This window comes from Myotis yumanensis, unplaced genomic scaffold (genome assembly GCF_028538775.1).
Source record: "Myotis yumanensis isolate MYYU_CA2020_CCGP unplaced genomic scaffold, mMyoYum1.0.hap1 SCAF_5, whole genome shotgun sequence".
NCBI classification, from domain to species: domain Eukaryota; kingdom Metazoa; phylum Chordata; class Mammalia; order Chiroptera; family Vespertilionidae; genus Myotis; species Myotis yumanensis.
In genome coordinates this window covers 30,993,115-31,014,299 of record NW_027223756.1, presented here as the reverse complement: position 1 = coordinate 31,014,299, position 21,185 = coordinate 30,993,115, and the positions used below count along the sequence as shown (strand labels likewise).

At 41.8% G+C, this 21,185-nt stretch overlaps 1 protein-coding gene across 1 annotated transcript; it reads right to left on the bottom strand.

Moving 5' to 3' along the window:
• Positions 1-15,302: 15,302 nt before the first annotated feature.
• On the bottom strand, positions 15,303-19,009 carry HNRNPA0 (heterogeneous nuclear ribonucleoprotein A0). The gene has a single exon (XM_070414942.1). It carries the CDS (start codon positions 18,724-18,726, stop codon positions 17,818-17,820), a length of 909 nt encoding a protein of 302 aa, XP_070271043.1. The 5' UTR covers positions 18,727-19,009; the 3' UTR covers positions 15,303-17,817.
• Positions 19,010-21,185: the final 2,176 nt, after the last annotated feature.

Below are 21,185 nucleotides of genomic sequence, written 5' to 3'. Positions count from 1 at the left end.
ACACTGGCTGGGCTAAAAAAAAAATTAATTAAAAAATAACACAAGGTTGGTGAAGCTCCATCTGAATAAAAATAAATGTGAGAAAACTGAGGTTCTTCGAGTTAGATGACTTAACCATGGCCCCATAGGTTTGAAAACAGGTCCACCTGACCTCAGTGCCCACCATTAACTACCCCTATATTACTACCTTCATTTTAGAGATAAGCCAATGAGGTTGAAAGCGATGCCTAACCTAATGCCCTTCCCACCTTACCTGTAGAACCTTTAAAGATGTTTATACAGACTGTCACCCAAGGCTTCCAAATACCTACTATAAAGTCCTTCTCCATGGTTTCCTCTGGTCCCTTAGCTTACCAACCAGGCCTAGGCACAGATTGGTCTTAGAAAAAGCTGGCTACACCACTGAACCCCAAGTGAGTCAAAGAAAAGCCAGACCAACTATAGCAGCAAGCAGGATGCTTTACAGAGGCCAATACATTGTAAAGATTCCTCTTCAAGGGTCTTCATAAGAATTCCTGCCTCTGCCCTGGCCAGTGTGTTCAGTGGTTAGAGCCTCAGCCTGTGCATCCAGTGGGTCTTGGGTTCATCCTGGTCAAGAGCACATGCCTGGATTGTGGGTTCAGTCCCCACACCCCCACATCCCCCTTCCACCTCCTGTCCAGTGTGCGCCAAAGGCAACCAACCCATGTGCCTTTCTCACATCAATGTTTCTCTCTCTCCCTTCCACTCTCTCTGAAAATCAATGGAAAAAAACATTTTCACTCCTTGAGTGAGAATTAAAAAAAAAAAAAATTCCTTCCACTATCAAATCTTCAACCTGCAACTGGTGCCCTCTGCTGGCAAATATGTGCATCTCTTCATAACAAAAACAAAATCTAGTTTCACCTGTGGCTTAGGAAGGGGGAAAAATCTGCTTTCCCCATGAACAGAACATTCAAGAAGGAGCATTAATTCCTACTTACAACTTTTCATAGGCACTTTCAACTTTAAATTGATCCTCTACCTGCTAGCCCTGTCTTACCTCTCTAGTTCTTTCCTTTCTGGATACAAAGAAAACTGGACTATCCTATATAATAAAAGGCTAATACGCAAATGGACCAAACTGCAGAATGACCAGTCACTATGATGCGCACTGACAACCAGGGGGCAGATGCTCAATGCAGAAGCTGCCCCCTGGTGGTCAGTGCACTCCCACCAGTGCACTCCCACCAGAAGCCGGGCTCACGGCAGGTGAGCACAGCGGCGGTGGTGGGAGCCTCTCTCGCCTCCGCAGCAGCACTAAGGATGTCTGACTGCTGGCAGTCAGACATCCCCTAAGGGTTCCCTGACTGCAAGAGGGCCAGGCTGAGGGCCCCCCCCGCTCCAGTGCACAAATTTCATGCACTTGGCCTCTAGTCCTATCTAATAAAAGAGAAACATGGTAATTAGCTGTACGGCCGCTACCCTTCCCACAGGCTAATCAGGGAGATATGCAAATTAACTGCCAACCAAGATGGCGGCCGGCAGCCAGGCAGCTTGAAGCGGAACAAGAGGCTTGCTTGCTTCAGTGACGGAGGAAGCCAAGCTTCCCCGCCTGCCTTGCTGGCCTCTGAGCTGCAACTCTAAGAAACATTGTAACAAATATAGAAGCTAAACAAACCCCCAGAAACCTGCTTTAGTCAGCCAGGCTTCAGCCAGCCGGACCACAACATTGTTTCAAATACAGAAGGTAAACAAAGGCCAGAAACCAGCAGTGGAGGTCTCATAGCTGCTTACCCAGACTGGCCAGGCACCCCAGTGGGGACCCCCACCCTGAAGGGGGTGTGACCAGCTGCAAACAGCCATCATCCCCTCACCCAGGCTGGCCAGGCACCCCAGTGGGGACCCCCACCCTGATCCAGGACACCCTTCAGGGCAAACCAGCCAGCCCCCACCCGTGCACCAGGCCTCTATCCTATATAGTAAAAGGGTAATATACCTCCCGGTGCCGGGATCAGCATGACAGGGGGCAGCGACCAAACCCCCTGATTGCCCTGCGGTTCTGTGTGTGACAGGGGGTGGGGCCACAACCTCCCTATCCTCCCTGCTCTGTTCGTGACAGGGGAAGGCACCCCAACCCCCTGATCGCCCTGCGGCTTTGTGTGTGACAGGGTGCGGCGCCCCAACCCCCTGATCAGCCCTGTTCTGTGTGTGACAAAGTGCGGCGTCCCAACCCCTCTCCCCCCCACGGGCCCTGCTCTGTGTGTGACGGGGTAGAGTCATAACCTCCCCATCAGCCCTGCCCTGAGTGTGACAGTGGCGGCGCCCCAACCCCCTGATCCGCCCTGCTCTGTGGGTGATAGAGGGTGGTGCCCCAACTCCCCTATCGGCCCTGCTCTGTGAGTGACAGGGGGGAGCTCCTCAACCTCCTGATCGGCCCTGCTCTGTGCGTGACAGGGGGAGCTCCCCAACCCCCTGATCGCCCTGCAGCTCTGTGTATGACGGGGCAGCGCCCCAGCCCCCTGATCGGCCCTGCTCTGTGCGTGACAGGGGGTGGTGCCGCAACCTCCCTATCAACCCTGCCTTGAGTGTGACAGGGGGCGGTGCCCCAACCCCCCAATCAGCCCCACCCTGAGCATGACTAGGGGTGGCATCGCAACCTCCCGATCCACCCTGCTCTGTGCACGACAGGGGGCGGCGCCCCAACTCCCCAATCAGCCCTGCTCTGAGCCTGACCAGGGGCTGCACCTAGGGATTGGGCCTGCCCTCTGCCACCCGGGAGCAGGCCTAAGCCAGCAGGTCGTTATCTCCCGAGGGGTCCCAGACTGCGAGAGGGCACAGGCCGGGCTGAGGGACCCCCTCTCCCCCCCAGTGCACAAATTTTTGTGCACCGGGCCTCTAGTTTTATATAAAAAGTAAAAAACAGATGAGACAGAGCCCCAAAGTTAAGAATACAATGATGTGTGTGTGGGTGAGCTCAGGTCTGCACATATAGCAAGTACAAAGAATTCAGGCAGGCACATGATTAATGTAAAACTCATGAACAAGAATTCCCAAACATTCTGGTCACTCTCTACCTTCAAATAACTAACTGCATGCTTATAATTCAGTCTCACTGAATATCATACTCTACGTCAGCGGTTCTCAACCTGTGGTTTGCAACCCCTTTGGGGGTCAAACGACCCTTTCACAGGGGTCACCTAAATACATCCTGCATATCAGATATTTACATTATGATTCATAACAGTAGCAAAATTACAGTTATAAAGTAGCAATGAAAATAATTTTATGGTTGGGGGTCACCACAACATGAGGAACTGTATTAAAGTGTCGCGGCATTAGGAAGATTGAGAACCACTGCTCTATATAAAGGGCTATTCCAGGGAGCTACAACAAACATCCTACGTGAATAAAATGTCAAGGAGCTTACAAACTTAGTTGGAGAAATTACACAGGGACCCATATAAATAGTGGTAAAAACAAACAAAAACAAAAAATAAGAGTCTCAGAAGAAGTGCAGAAAAGCTACTATGGAAACTCAGTGGAGGAAGAGATACCTTTCAGTTTGGAGAACAAGGGAGTAGGACACAAGAAATAAAAATAAAGTTGCAAATTGGGTAAATAATTCTGTTAAGCTTTAAAAAGGGTATTCATAATTATAAGTAGTGGCAACTAGGTAATTTCAATGTCTCATGACTTCATTTACATAGAGGAGATAAATGGTGAAAAAATGGTTAAAAATCTATATCATAAAAGGCCTGTGGTCATGATGCCGTAACAGCGGAACGACCAAACAGCCGATCACCAGGAAGTACATGGACCACCTCTCTCGGGCTGGGACTCGTGGCGAGGCGGGGCTTGCGCAGGGCTGGCGAGGCTGGCACGGGGGAGGCGGGGCCCGCAGCGAGATACTCAGGCACAATTTCGTGCACACTGGGCCTCTAGTAATAAAATAAAAATAATTTAAAAGGCTTAATTATTTACCCCCTCTACTTTAATACACTTACATATTGTATTACATTAAATAATATATATTACATATTTTATTATATATATAATTTTATCGTGGTAGGATATACATAAAATTTACTATTTTAACTATTTTTAAGTGCACAAAGAAGTGGCATTAAGTACATTAACAATGTTGTCTAACATCACCATATCCATCTCCAGAACGTTTTCATCATCCCCAAAGAAACTCTTTATTCATTAAGTAGTAACTTTTCATTCTGCTGTCCTCCAAACCCCTGATAACCTCTAATTTTACTTTCTGCCTCTATGAACTTGCCTAGATACCTCATGTAAGTACCATCATACAATATTTGTCATTTTTTGGTGTCAGGCCTATTTCACTTAGCATAATGTTTTGTTTTTGTTTTATTTTTATTGATTTCAGAGAGGAAAGGAGAGGGAGAGATTGAAACATCAATGATGAGAATCATTAATTGGCTGCCTCCTGCACGCCCCCTAATGGGGATCGAGCCTGCCAAGTGCCCGTGATCGGAATTGAACCCGGGACCCTTCAGTCCACAGGCCAATGATCTATCCCCTGAGGCAAACTGGCTAGGGCATAGCCTAATGTTTTTAAGGTTCATCCATGTTGTATCATGTATCAAAATTTCATTTTTTTGGCTGAATAATATTCCATTGTATGTATACACCACATTTTGTTTATCCAGCCATTTGTTGATAGAAAATGTTTTGTTATATTTTAACTTTCCACAGAGCACAATTTAGTCAACATTTCCCTGATGTTTGACATTTATAGTTTCCAATCTCTTGCTACACATAATGTTATGATAGCCTTTGTGCAAACTCTGTTTTCCTTTTATTGAATTGTTTTTTCAGGTTAAATTCCTAGTACTAAAGTCCTAGAGTCAAAGGATATGAATACTTTAATGGTTCTTACTAAATAAATCCATATTTATCCTCCTCATTCATCATCTTTCCCAGCCTGACCGTGAAATTAGTATCTGCAATTTGATATAAAAGTATAAAACTTTGATTAGAATCAATTGGAAGGTACAAACAGTTCTATCAATTGAAAATAAAAGCTTCAAGTTCATGGATACATGAACCCAGAGATTTGAGGGGAACTTTCTGTGACTCTGATGTTAGGAATAAAGTAAAAATTTAGAAGAGATGTCAAATGGGCATTTTAGTCACAATCTCTCTTTTATTTGACCCAAGTCTCATCTTCTCTGTATCAAACTCTTATTACAAGATCAGGACAGAGCCCTAGCTGGTTTGGCTCAGTGGATAAAGCGTCAGCCCAAGGACCTCAGTTGCAGGTTCAATCCCCAGCCCCAATTGGGGCATGTGTGGAAGGCAACCAATTGATATGGCTCTCTCACATCAATGTTTCTCTCTGTCTCTCCACCTTCCTTCCACTCTCTCTAAAAATCAATGGGGAAAAAATACACACACACACACACAAACTAAATAAATAAAAATAAATCGATGGAAAAATATCCTTGGGTGATGATTAACAAAAAATAAATGTTAATAAAAGAAGGAAATATTATCTTTTGTAACAACAAAGATGGACGTGGGGATTATTATGCTAAATCAAATAAGCCAGTCGGAGAAATACAAATATCATATGATTTCACTTGTATGAGGAATATAATGAGCAAAATAAAAAAAACCAGACTCATAGATACAGAGAATAGACTGACAGCTGTCATAGAGGGAAGGGGAATTAGGGACTAGGTAAAAAAGGTGAAGGGATTAAAAAAAAATTACTGATAGATACAGACAACAGTATGGTGATTACCAGAGGAAAGGGAGGTAGAAGAGGGTCAAGCGGTATAAATGGTGATGGAAGGAGACTTAACTTTGGGTGGTGAATACACTACAATATACAGGTGATGTGATATAGAATGTGCATTTGAAACAATTTTATTAACCAATGTCACCACAATAAATTCATAATAAATATCCACTCCATTGATGGAAGGGACTTTTTAAGTATACGTTTATATGTTTTATATATGTTTTTTATATGTTTTAAAATGTGTTTTTATTGATTTTAGAGAGAGAGAGGAAGGGAGAGGGAGAGAGAAACATTGATATAAGAGAGAAACATAAATCAGCTGCCTCCCATACACACCCGGACCAGGTGGCCAGGGCATTGCTCTATTTCCAGCTAAATCATCAAGCTTAAGAGTCATAAATTTAACCTGACGTCATACAAAAACAGGGAGACAATTTCAAACAATACGAGAACACTTATGATAGGTGAGGAGAGTAATCTAGTGCAAATGGGTCTTCTTCAGGTATGGTGGTGCCTGGGAGATCAAGTCATTAGAAAAATGTGGAGGCGATTAAAATTTTTTGCACAGAAGAGATGACAGCTGATGGCACATTCAAAAAGATTGCTGAAATCTTAATAAAAGTAATTATTTACAGGAGTGTGGGCACAGTCACGGAAACAAAGCTGTTTGGAGAACCATCTGGGGGCCAGCAACCGGGAGCCTGAAGTAGCAATAGGAGGGAGCAGTTACCAGAAGCCAGAAAAGACACAGAGCTGTGAAAGCCACTGGAGCAAAGATGTGGCCACTGATAACCCGTTTGCTGAATATATTTGGGGACAGGAAACAAATATCTTGATGTCATCTTTCTCCCTCTCCAAATCTCCTGCCAGTTGCTCCCACTGTCCAAACCCAACATGAAGCCAGAAAAGATAGTGCCCAGTTCTTAACAAAGAGCAAGGAATAGAAAGGTGGAGAGTGGCTCAGGCAGAAAAAAGATAATCATTATAGGAACCACTCTGTAAAGCTATCCCAAAAAGAAATAATTCTTTGGACCTGGCCAGGTGACTCAGTTGGAGCATCATCCCATGAAACAAAAGGTGACGGGTTCAATTCCGGTCTGGGCACAAACCTAGGTTTGGGTTCAATCACCAGTTGGGGCATGTACTGAAAGGCAACTGATCAATGTTTCTCTCTCTCAAAATCAATAAACATATTCTTGGATGAGGATTTAAAGAAAGAAACAATGCTTCAATATGCTTACCAGCATTGTCAACTATGTCCAAACTTTCCTTCTAAATCTCTTCCCATTCTCAGTGGCATCACCATCCTTCTATTCACACAATAACTGATTCAACTACTCCTTCTTTATTCCCCACATAGCCAATCATTTGTCAATTATATTTCACAACTTCCCTCAAATCCCCTTTCAGTCCATTTCCAGTTCTGCCTGTTTGTACATGCTCTCATTTTCTTACCTGGTTAATATCAGTTGTTAGTTAACTTAGCCGCCCTGCCACCTAAAACGTCATTCAAATGACACCTATTTTACTCAATGCTACTGGATTAATCTTTCTAAATTAGTTTCACTACCACTATTGTTGCTCAAAAACCTTTAGTGACACCCAGCTGGTATGGCTCAATGGCTGAGTGTTGACCTATGAACCAGGAGGTTATGGTTCAATTCTTAGCACACATGCCCGGGTTGTGGGCTTTTCCACTGGGGCTGGGGAGACGGTGCAGAAAGCAGCCAATCAGTGATTCTCTCTCATCACTGATGTTTCTATCTCTCCCTTCTTCTCCGAAATCAATAAAAATATATTTTAAAAAGAAACTTGAAAAAAAACAAAACCTTTAGTGATTTCCACTGCCTGCCAGATAAAATTCAAATTCCTTAGCATACTACTCAAAGGCCTAAGTATGCAGTTCCAGCTTTTCCCACTTTATTTCCCACAACTCTCCTTTATCTTTAGTACAGATTAGCAACTTGTATTTGGAAGCAAATGAAGGTTACTGGAAAGTGTACGACCATTGAAATTGGTCAGACTTGGATTCAACTCCCAGCTCAGTCACTTCACCAGCTGGGTGGCCTTGGGAAAGTTACCTCCCCTTTCTGAGATAAGCTTCAGGTACTTAATCTACAAAAAAAGAGGATTATTGAATGGAACCAATGAGAACATTTGTTAATGTACTCAGTAGTGTTTAGCACACTACTCTGTATATGTTCCATGTCTCTGCCTATTTGTTCCTCTACATGAAATTACCTCTTCCCCACCCCCCTTTTTGTGGCCAATTTTTTCTAGGTCAAATGCTCTATCTAGCCAGTGCTTCTGTTGACCTTTCTTCCTACCTGGAAGTCACCTGTCCTCAACCTTCACATTATTTTTATCTTCTTTATAGTAGCAAGTACTTAAACACAGAGAGCTAAAATGGTTGATATCTCCAAGAGAGTTGAAGTGTTGTAATGTACCCTGCGAATCACACAACGACGCCTCAAGAAGTCGAATTAAAGAGTCACATTTATTGCAAATCGGGACCACGAGGGAGCATTTTGCTCTCCCAAATCTCATAGTGATAAGATGGCCGAAACACCAGATTTATACAGGCAAAAATCACAAAGGTATTGGTTACATCCCAGGGTTTGGAATGAGGAACCTGGTTCGAAAAAAAGCAGTTTACAGAAGCAGAAGCAGCATGTTATCTAAATTACAGTTTTTGGGTCTCCGGAACACTGAGTCAACAGGGACACGTTAACTGGAGCCCTCTGACCTTGGGATAATTGTGCTGTCCTTCCCAGGTAAAGGAAAATGTGCTTTCTAAGACCAGTATGACCACAACCAATGGGATTTCACATTACAATCAATAGGGTATTTAATCAAATGGGGTGATTTATATAATTCAGAAAATTAAAATAACTTTTCTATTATTTTAGCAAGCAAACAAGTACAGAAGCCAAGTCAGCAGGGTTAAAGTTAAACTATAGTTTCTACCTGAGATGACTGCTACCATACTTCAGAAGCAGCAGAGGTATGGGGGTCCCCACATCCAAACTAACCCAGCAAATCTTCAAGGGTAAAGCCTAGATTAAAAACCAAATCTCAGTTACTAAGACTGCTATATGGACTACAAATGCTTATATCACTACCCTTCTCAAGAGTTATTCAAATCCCATGTGATTGGGATGAGGATGAAATAAAGGTACACCTTTTGCTAGTCAATCATACCTCTTATCAGAGGTTCTAACATTAGCAATATTATGCATCAGTGACAATAGTAAGCCCTTTTACTTATATGCATTTTCACTGAATCTGTTTAACCCTGTGACACAGACATTACTAGTAGTCTCTCCTTTTTAAAGACAAGAAAACTGAGATTCAGGCCAATTTGTTCAAGATCATAGAGCTAGAAAGTGACAGGGTCAGGAACAGAACCTGGTCCTTTTTTTTTTTTAAATCCTCAACCAATAACACGTTCATTGATTTTAAAGAGGAAGGGAGAGAGAAACAGTGATGTGAGAAACATCAATCGGTAGCTTCCCATATGTGCCCCAACCAGGGATCAAACTCACAACCTAGGTATGTGCCCTGACCCGGAACCGAACCCATACCTTTCCCTATATGGGATGACGCTCCAACTGAGCCACACCAGTCAAGGTGGAAACTGGTCTATTGATGCTAAAATGTATGTCATTAAGGATTATAAAATATTAAATGAGGTGCCTACTGTGAGGCAAATTATTTTACAATATATGCATCAAAGAAAAAATGCACCATTCATGCTATCTGAACAAGTAACCAATGAATGATTAAAGCCTTAATTTTAATCAGAAAACGTACACTAAATGACAAGACTAACTCTAATTTGTTTGCCTGATATGAACGATATGACATGATGCCACAATGCTGAAAAGGAATGGATACATAATTTCAAAAGTAATAGAATTCCAACCAGAATGCAAATTATTTTTAAGACAGGAACTCACTGCTATGTATCTCTGGATCCCAGATGTGTTTTGCACAAAGAAGGTAATCAATACCTGATGAAATAGATGGTAACCACTGGGAAATAGGCATACTATTTAAATGATACAAGTTCATATCAGAGAATTTTAGAGCAGGATATGGACACAAACCAATTCAGGAATTTTTTTTTTTTTTAAGCAAACCATATAAAGTGGTAGAAAAATCAATGGAGCCAAAGGAAATCTGCTTGAGTAGAAAAGAGAGCACATAACTATGAATAGAATGCCTGGCAAGGTATCTTCTTAAATCCTATCCCTCTCTGAATATTCAAATCTTCCAGCTTCAAGTGCAAGTAAAAAAGTAGATGGAAACAGTACATGAGAGACTCAACTGCCCTTTCTAGCCTTCCAACTTTGGGATTCCTATTTATTTATTTATTTGGGGTGGGGGTCCTTTTTAAAAGCAGTTTTCAAGTTATCTCCTTTTTAAGATAAATGTTTTATCTGCAACATTTACATTCTCATTTAGGGAGAATTCAAAGTTCATCCAAAGCCAGTTCCAATGGCAAAGACTAATTTTTCCAAACCAGTTGTGTGCTTCTCTTTGAAATAAACAATAAATTCTATTTTCCAAGTAAGACACTTCCACACATATTTAGAAAAAAACTAAATTTAAGCATCAAGAACATTCATGATGTGCTAAATTCAAATTCAACTTGAGGCTAATAATTCATGTCCACTAATTTTACAAACTAATCCCACCTCCCCCAAAACTATACAACTGTTAACTTTATTATTTTTTAAATCCTCACCCAAGGATATTTTTCCATTGATTTCTTAGAGAATAGAAGAGAGAGGGAAAGACAGAAATACTTGTGTGAGAGAAACACATCGATTGGTTCTCTCCTGCACACGCCCTGACCAGGGCCTGGGCCAGGGAGGATCCTGCAACTGAGGTACGTGACCTTGAACTGAATTGAACCAGGGACCCTTCGGTCCATAGGGCGACTCTATCCACGGAGCCAAACCGGCTAGTGCTGTAAACTTAATTTTTAAAGTGAAATTTAGGACACATATAAATCTTTCAATTATAGCAAATTTAGTTACTTTTTCTTCAGAAACTGCGTTAATTATTGCAAAAGTTATTTTCTAACAAAACTGTATTTTAAAGTCAGCTAATAAGCCAAAGTATAGCAAAGACATAAGAAAATGCAAGGATGATGAGCATAATGCTAACAGTGGCCTACTATATAATATACTAGAAGCCCGGTGCACAAAATTCATGCACAGCTAGGGTCCCTAGGCCTGGCCAGCGATCAGGTCCAGCTGGGGCCTTCCTTCATTCTACACTGCCCCCTGGTGGTCAACGCACATCATAGCAAGCAATTGAACTCCTGGTCTCCTGGTTGAATTCCCAAGGGGACACTTTGCACATTAGCCTGTTATATAAATAATGATTATCATTTCCCAATTTAAGATCTCAACTGATTTAAGTTGTCTCCCTTAAGGTGATTTTAATACTTACCAAAAATCATAAATCATAAAAATAATGCAAAATAAAAATGGATGATGTGCTTTTAAAGGTCTTTGTGGTATAACAATTTAAGAAAAAATCAAGGAGCCCAATACATCATGCTATGAGCTTTACCATAAGCTGTGGAATGAATGCCCTTCCATTCAAATTTCAAAGCCAGTCCCAATGTCTCTTCTTTAACATTTTCCTTGACCCACATAGAATGTCACCACTATGGCTCATATATCTCTGACTAAAATGCCCACTCCATCACAATTCCTTAAATTCCCACCACACAAACTAAATTGTGGGTACCTTGTGAGCATGGGCTGTTCCTTATTTATTATTTAGCTAAGTCATGCTCAACAAATTTTCATTGAATAAATTAGTAGTCTAAGGGTTCCTCTTGAAGGCTGTTACTGAATAATAACCAAATATGATGAAAATAACTATCAAATTAGAATTCAAGTGATTATAGTCTTCATTCACATCATAGGAAAATGAAGTCCGAATAACCTAATTTACCAAGGTTAAATAATAAGATCTGAATTCACATTTCAATTGTATTATTGCCCAACTAGGATCTAAGCCAGTGGTTCTCAACCTTGGCTACACATTAGAATCACCTGGGAATCTTTTTAAAATCCTGATTTCTGGGCCTCATCCTCCGGAAATTCTGTTTCTTTGTTATGGGGTGGGGCCACAACATTAGTAACAAAGAAACAGAATTTCCAGAGGATGAGGCCCAGAAATCAGGATTTTAAAGACTCCCAGGCGATTCTAATGTGCAGCCAAGGTTGAGAACCACTGAATAAGCAAACCTTTCCCAGGATATCCTTTCCATTCTGTTATTTCCTCCTCTTTACCTTCTTGAGAAAATATTTAGTAAATCATTTAAAACTCAAGTAAAGACAATTTCTACAGTAAAAATCCTCTATAACACACAACTGAAATATGATGCGGCAAGTTTTACGTAGGATAAACCAGAGAAGAGCAATAAATGGCATATTTATTGCTATAAAATAATCCCAAAACTCAATGTATAGTACCTTCAGAATATAAAGGGCACTTAGGCTTATTTTTTTGGTTTGGTTGGTTGGTGTTTTGGTTTTGTTTTTGTTAATCCTCACCCAAGTATATTTTTCCAGTGATCTTTAGGGAGAATGGGAGAGGGAAAGACAGTGAGAAACATCAATGTGAGAGAAACACATCCATTGGTTGCCTCCTACAGGAGCCCTGACCAGGGCCCGGTCCAGGGAGGAGCCTGCAACCAAAGTACGTCCCCTTGACAGGATCAAACCCTGGACCCTTTAGTCCGCAGGCTGACAAAACCGGCTAGGGCAGCCTTGTTTTTAATAGAGATGAATTACTTATTTTTTAAGCACTTCTTTCTCATAAGAAACTAAAACAAAATTCAGAAGAAAAAATGACTAAGTAAATTGGGATGTTAAGACAGTAGAATATCCATCAAATCCTTTCAGGGCCCCAGCAGATTTCTTAAGAGGACTAGCTGGACAACTATATAAACAATGGCTTTAGCCAGGCTCCTATACTTTTTCCCCTCTTTGACATGTTATAAATGGCAAAACAAGACCTGTAGAAGTTGTTTTAAATTATATGAGAAAAACTGGAAACATGTTAATCAATAAATTATAGTATTCGTGCAAATAAAAAGATCTAGAAGTACCCAGAGATAAGCTAATATAGGGTACTGGAAGAAAACAAGGAAAGGTTTTTGTTTGTTTTTTTACCTTACAATGTGCCTTTTATTTTTATTTTTTGAATTGTCTTTTGTGGAGATTAACAGTATTTTAAAATTAATGATCTCATGAATTCGTTTAGGATTCAAGCAAAAACGTTCAATATTAAAGTTTATATGGAAAAACATAAAAAAAATGGCCTCTCTCTCTAAACCTCAGTTTCAGCACACTAATGTGCTCTAGGTTTTTATATCCTTTTTTTAAAAAAAAAAAAAAATATATATATATATATATATATATATATATTTTTTTTTTTTTTTTTTTTTTTACAGAGAGGAAGGGAGAGGGATAGAGTTAGAAACATCAATGAGAGAGAAACATCAATCAGCTGCCTCCTGCACACCCCCTACTGGGAATGTGCCCGCAACCAAGGCACATGCCCTTGACCGGAATCGAACCTGGAACCCTTGAGTCCGCAGGCTGATGCTCTATATACAATGTGCCTTTTAAATACATGCAAAAAAAATGCCCATTTCTTGTTCTCAATAGCTACTTGATCTTACACAAATTATTTCAATTAGGTAAGCCTGTAGCTACTATGCAAGATATAGACATTAGGATCTCATCATAGAATTATTCTGAGAACTAAGACAAATGAAATGATGCATGTAAAGTACTTAATAGTGCAAAGCATAATAGCCAACACCATAAATAATGCTATCTTAAGTCATATGTGTAGACATGATATGGAAAAACTGGCAAGTATCTCTGCAGTCAAACTATTAGAGAATACAAAAAGGGAAGTCATTAACTGTATTATCATATATAATCTAGCTTTGACAATTTTCAGTAAAATGTTTTAATTGAATTTACCCTAAAGCTTTAAAAAAGCCACCAATGAGTATGTACCTTTTCCTATGTATACTGAGAACTAAAAAAATACTTACACCAGACAACTGCTGCATTATCTAGCACATTTAACTCTGAGGTAGCTATTTCATCAACCAAGTATATATTTGATGATAATCACTGCATTATTCCTAATGGCAATGGAAGAAAACTCATATTCATCAACAAAGTATGTTCTAAGTTGTGATATAGCTATATTATGAAACAGTATACAGACATATATGGGAGAATACACATAAACTGGACAACTATATATTTTTTTAAAAATTAACCTCAGTGCACACAAAAATATCTAGCTGGCCCTGGCCAGGTGGCTGGTTGCGGGTTCAATTCCTAGTCAGGACACACACCTAAGTTGTGGGTTCAATCCCCTGCTGGGGTGTGTACGGGACAATTGATGTTTTTCTCTCTCCCTTCCTCTCTAAAAAATAAAAGCACATCCTTAGGTGAGATTTTAAAAAAGATCTAGCTGAATATATATATACCTATTAACAAAAATTATCCTTGAGAAGGTTTGCTCACATAGGTAGAATTTTTATTCACTTCTTTAGTTTGGTTTATAAGCAGTTAATTCTAAGTTATTTTTAAAAATACACCAGAGCCCCAAGATTCAATAAGATTTTCGAATTTCCTATTTCCTTGTAATACTGATATTTTCTGTGACTTAAAGTATAATCCAAATGTTATGCAACACTTTTATAGCACATAGCAGAAAGTATGTTTCTTAGCTTTATTATTTCAAGGGACTTAATTGAAAAAAAAATGTACTATTTTTTGTATATCCACTTTTAATAAAAAGAATGAGACAAAGGCACATTAAATTAACCTATAGTAAAACACTAGGAAAAAGCAAAAAAAGCATTGTCTTCCCTTGGTTTAGAGGTGATCTTTGTTGCTGTTTTAAAAGAAAACAAAATAGGGCCTTTTGAAACGAAAATAGAAGCAATTTTTCCCAGAGATCAAAATCTTCACTGACTCAGAAAATTGGTTAAAATGGAAGAGACTTACCCTAACTGCAAATGTTGTCTTTTTGGGTAATATGCATAATGTCTAGATGCAGTTCTGTTCAAATCAACCCAACATCCAAACACCCATTTTCAATCAGCAAAAACACAGGCATACAATATTTGACGTTAAATGCAAATTCTTAAATTTCTGAAAATTTAGCAGTTTAAATAAGGCTACAAATCAAGTAACTAACACTGTCACTTCTGGTCTTGAGAGAAATAATCATAAATACCAAATTCTCAAGTATCCTCAATCTTTTAACCTTGCTTAAAAACAAAAATGTATGGTGAACTAGATTTAAATATGAAATCTATGTTCCAAAAATCACTAATTTATAGGAAACAATCCATTATCATTCTAATTTGATAGTTACCACTATGAATAATTACCACTTGCAAACTTAAAATTTTAAGTTACTACCAATTTTGAAGACCTTTTAAGCCACTTTTAACTGATTACCACTGAATTTATACTAAAATTACTGTACGTATATGCAAAAGTTCTTCACAATAGGGAGAAAAATTGTATTCATAAATGAAAGAGAAAAAAAATCAAAACATACAACTGGTTGCCCCCTCTCCCAATAAAAGTCCCACACGCCAAAAATGCTTGCATAAAAACTGACAAGAGGAATTCTGAAGAGAGTAAATACCAGTCCAAATTACAGAAATTTGTAAAGGTACATACATGACAATATACCTAAGTATTAATATACCTTAAACAGGACACTAAGTCACTTTTCTAGCAAACAGGAGTTACTTTTACATAATTCAATTTTTTAGAAGTCACTATGTTGGAATTCAAAATGACAACAATCTTGTCACTTTGAAAACCCTCCAAAAGGTGGTCTATTCCCAGAAAAAAATAGATCTTCCACTAAAACTGAGTAAAGACAAACTGACAATTATAACAAAAAATTTAAGTATATCATTCTCTGTACCCTACAGAACTCCAAAACATTGGACCAAAATACTAAATAAAGCCCACATGTAGGGTTTCACTAAAAGTGAAAAATAAAACAAATTTAAGGAAACTATAGAACCATTTGAGAGCAAAAGACCTTGTGTTTACTCTATGTGCAAAACATCTATCCCATTTGCCACAGAATGTACACTTATTTGTAACCAAGCATCAGCTACCCTTTGTCAAAGTGACAACTGAGCAGCCATAACCTAGCTTAGCAATCTTGACCTTTTTTCCCCTTGAGAGTAGAGCCCTGATAATTAAAGGGAAAAAATTTGGCAAGCATCTTAAAAAAATATATAGTGACAAGAACTAAAAGAGAAAAGGGGTCAGATGTTAAAATACCCTTTTAAGTCCAATAATCTCCTTCAGAAAGCTTCTTAGCACAGCTTCAGACAGCAAGATTGAAGCCAAGTATTTTCTAACATTAAATTAAATGTACTAGATTTACAGGTACTCTGAACCCACCCACCAGGTTATACATACTCTCACTCAATCGTGTAAAGAATTGAATTCTTTATTTGTTATATCCATAAACGTTGCTATTCTATATTTCTATCCAGGAAGGTAATTTTCTCCTATATCGTTGTGTTTTGTTTTTTATAAACAACAACTTGAAATCTACTGCATGAAAGGGCTACAAATATACATTTGTTAACCAAGCAGAATACAGATATTTTGCTTTACAACTTGCACCTAAGACACCAGTACACGTTGCTGGTTCGTTAGCTGTCATAGCAATTTGGGGCCATTGCCCAAGCTATGCATAACAATTTACATTTTCAAATCTCATGTAAAAAGGGCAATTGTGATATGGACTCATAACTACATTCCTGTAAAGCCCACCTTAGTTACAAGTAAATGTGTAACCAAGTCTGCACAGATTTTTGATGGCAAAACTTCTAAATTTGATGCAATTGTCCTAAACTCAAGTTTTTAAACAAATTGTTTTGCCCATATAATGCCATCCTGCCAGTAGATGGCGCTACAAACATTGGGAGAAGGATTTCCATGAGGCCAGCAGCTATAGGAAAAAAAACGTTTAAACCTGCTTTAAAAATACAAAAATGCATTTAGAGGGTAAAATATAACCCTTATTGTAACCATTCATTACAGACAAACCAATAAGAGGGATGAAACTAGGCCATCTGAAAATTTTTAAACAGTTTATATGAATGAAAACACATGCTTAACACAAAATATTTTAGAACTGCACAGTACATACTTTGAAGTAAATTCTCATAGAAAGAAGTAACCAATCATGTCAAGATGATAAGCAAACCCTTTAAGTACAAGAGATGGATGCACAGAAATTTTGAAGATTTTAAAAAGCCCCATCCACCATTTCAAAAGTTTTACCTGTAAAGGGATAAAATTCAACACGTCACTAGCAGGGCAACAGAAAAAAATAAAAACCACAGGACCTTTTAAAAGTTTGTCTAAGTACACATCAAAATTAAGAATTAACACGAAAATTTTTCAACTAATATCCCTTAAAACGGTACGGAATGGATCCTAGAAAAAAAAATGTTAGACATGTACGGTCAAACACAATGATTTATTAAAAATAAAACGTAAAAATGATTTTTGTACATATGCTTCCAAATTTCAGGCATGGGATCCAAGTAGATTTCATAGAAAACGCTGTAGCCAGGTATCAAGTCCTTACAACAAAGTAAACTAACCCCCCACCCCAACCCCCACCCAGGTTTTGCTACAGAATCAGCAAGTTCACTCCCTCCCCCCCAAAAAACACAAATTAAAACAAGACATTTTGCTAGTATAAAAACGACCAAGGTCCAAGTAATAATAAAAAAATAGAGTCCATCAATAACTAACACAAAAATGTGTATGTGGGGCAGAGTCCATCTTCAGAGGGAGAGACGAGAGGTGGCAGGCAAATAGGGCAGTACCCCTAAGGGTAAGCAGCCTTAGAAGCGGCTCCCCCAAGGGCAAATGGGGAAGGCGGTGGGAGGGAAAGGAACTCAGGAGTTGACCCTAGGGTTGTTGAAAACAGCTTCCCCTAAAGTCAACCCAGACATTAAAATTTTTTTAGAAGGAACTGCCTCCATAACCACCCCCACCGCCATAGCCACCTCTGTAAGGTCCACTGTTACTGCGACCGCCCCAGCTGCTGCCTCCGCCGCCGCCGCCGCCGCCACTCTTCATGGGCCCATAGGAGGACTGGTGCTGGCTGTAGCTGCCGAAGCCGCCGAAGCCGTTACCGTAGTCGCTTCCACCGTAGGACGAACCGCCTCCGCCGCCTCCGTAGGCATTGTAGCCGCCGCCGCCGTAACCACCGTAGCTGTTGTAACCGCCGCCGCCGCCCTTCGACAGGCCGTTCTGGTCACGACCACCGCCGCGGCCCCGGCCGCCCCGGCCGCCCCGGCCCGACCGGGAGCCGCCTCCGCCTCCACCGGAGTGGATATCCTCCTTGGGGACGGCCTTTTTCACCTCCACGCGATGGCCCTGGATCGGATGGAACTTGACCACTGCGGCCTTGTCTGCCGCGTCGTGATTCTGGAAATACACGAAGCCGAAGCCACGCTTCTTGCCGGACTGCTTGTCGGCAATAATCTCGGCTTTCTCTACGGTGCCAAACTGCGAGAAGTGCTCGATGAGGTCGCCTTCGGCCACGTCTCCTTTAAGGCCACCGACAAAGAGCTTCTTAACCTTGGCGTGGGCACCGGGCCGCGCCGAATCCTCCCGGGACACCGCCCGCTTCAGCTCCACCGTGTTGCCGTCTACGGCATGGGGAGAAGCGGCCATGGCGGCATCGGCCTCCTCCACATTGGAGTAGGTCACGAAGCCGAAGCAACGGGAGCGCTTGGTCTGGGGGTTCACCACCACCACGCAGTCCGTCAGGGTCCCAAAGGCCTCAAAGTGGCCGCGCAGGCCCGACTCACTCGTCTGCACATTGAGGCCGCCGATGAACAGCTTACACAACTGGGAATTCTCCATCTCCAAGGCCCGGGCCTTCCCCCCGCCCTGCGAGCTCCGAGGTTTCGCCGTCGCCGTTATCGTTGGCTAAGGCCTCTTCACAGATCGGGCCCAGCCGTTGCTGGAGCCGCCACCGCCGACCACCGACGGGGAAGGGAAGGAGGGAAGGGGAGGGAAGGAGGAAAAAAGGAAGGGGGAGGGAAGGGGAGAGATGCCGGCTAGAGGGCGAGCCGAGGAGACTGGAAGACAACCAAGGCCGCAGCTACCGCCACCTCCGATCCCCTATCAAGGCACCACACAAAGAGGCCGCTGAACGCGCGCGCACCCTCCCCGAGACGTGCGTCACCAGCGACGTACGGCAGCCCAGGGCTACCCGCCAATCCCCGCCTTGTTCTCCTTAGTCCCGCCTACCGCGCCGCAGCGCCGCTCTTGATCACAGACTCCCCGCCCTCCGCGGTCTAATCAAGCTCACGGCCTGCTCCGTTCCTGCCTTGCCTCTACCGTCCCGCTTTTACTCCCGAGCTCTCCTGTGTGCCCTGACGAGAGACTACCCCTGCACTCCCCGCACCTCCGCGATTCATTTGCCCCCAGCACCGCGGCTGTTCCCAGTGATTTTACCCCTCCCCTTTCCGTGTCCCCTCGCCCAACTCCGCAGAGGCGTTCGCGCCAGCCCCTTGAGAGACATGTCAATTCAGCCAATCACCGCGATCCGCTCGCACCCACTTCCGTTTTCTGCAGCCGCCGACGGGCGCGCTCCCCGGAGCGCGCCGGCCCCGACGCCCCCGCCCCCGACGTGCGGAGCCTGCCAGCAGCCTCACACCTCCTCCCGCCCTGGCTGGCAGGGGGTTGGGAGGGGCGATGAGCGGAGGCACTCTGGAGCCGTTCCCAACGGATGCGGCCTGGGGCGCCACGCGCGGGTTTTTTGAAAACTTGACTGTTGGGACCCAGGGCCTGGATTTACTCGCGCTACACCTGGCGCCCTTGCCCCTCCCGTCCGCAAGAAGATGGACGGTAGAGGCCTGGTCGGGGAAGGCGGTTATTAGCCGTTTACAGTGGGCCCGATGCGCGATTAAACTAAACAGTGGCACGTGGCCCTGCGGAAGCGAGCCCGCCCGAGGCTCTGTGAGGAGAGCAATGGGCCCAAAGGGCTTCGGGCCGACAACCAACCGAGCGCCCTCTGGCCGCCCGCGACGCCCTTCTCGCCTCCCTGCGCGCACTCCCACAGCAGACGTTTTCATTTTATTTAAGACATTTTATATGTTTAGGTTACGTTATATATACGTTGCTTTCTTCCTTTCTAAAACGTTACCTTCTTAAAGGTGTTTAATACCAGACTGGAAGCTGAGGGAGTTAAACACATGAACATGACATACCAATATCACGCACCCCTGATGCTTGCCTTACAGACCCTCACTAGGTGGGAATGGAAGAAAATTATAATGGCTTCTATTTATTGAACCTTTGTGTGCCAAGCAAGATACACTGAGTGGGACATAAGATGAGGCATTATGTGACCAAGAGCCCCCCAAACCATGTGGTAAATACTGCAGAAGAGGAGGAATGATTTGTGAAAGAGGTGGAAGTTGCACTGAATTTCAGAGTCGACGACTGAAGATTTCTATAGGGAGTTTATCTGAGCAAATGCCGGAGGAGACAAAGCTACATAAGTTTCAAGGGGACCAGTTTGGAGCAGGAGGTTTTGCTACAAGATAGAGAGCCCTTGATATTATGAATGTCTGGAATTTTATATTGAGTTTATTAATCCAAATGTATATAGATAGGCTATATACATTTGTATATACATTTGGAATAATAAGGTTTGGGGACAAAGAGCCCAGTGCCTGCCTGGCACAAAGTAAAGGCTCAGTTTATCTAACAAATACTATACTAGGTGTTGAGACTATTGCAGTAAACAATAGACAAAAATCTCTGCCATCAAGGAGTTTACATTCTAGCAGGAAGAACCAGACAATAAAGAATGATGGTATATAGCATGTTAGAAAATTGTGTCACTAGAAAAGAAAAGAGAGAAGGACAATAGGAAACTATTACCTTGTTAAAAAAAAAAAGTCAGATATATGTCAGGATTGCTAAATAATTGATGATAAAGAATGAGAGAAATAAAAGCATTCCAGTGATTGGAATCTGGAAGCCTAAAATACAGCAATGGTAGAACTAGAAAATCTAAAACAATAAACTATTTTGGAGGGAGTGGGGAAGATGATGAACATAACTGTAAATGTTTAAGGGGACACTGATATTCATGGTGCTATGTTTTCTGGGATGCCCAAGACTATAGCTCAGATGAGAGAATACATTTTAGAATCATCCAAAAAACGTCACAACAGTAAAAGGCAAATTCTGAAGGAAAGAAAATAAGGCCATAACTTATTTTCTCATTTAAACTGTAAATTCTAAAGTAACAGCCCTAGTGGGTGGGTAGAGCCTCGGCCTGCGGATCTGAAGGGTCCCAGGTTTGA

Excerpts from the sequence above, each read along its gene's own strand:
- HNRNPA0 (XM_070414942.1), bottom strand. The coding sequence starts at position 18,726 with ATGGAGAATTCCCAGTTGTGTAAGCTGTTCATCGGCGGCCTCAATGTG.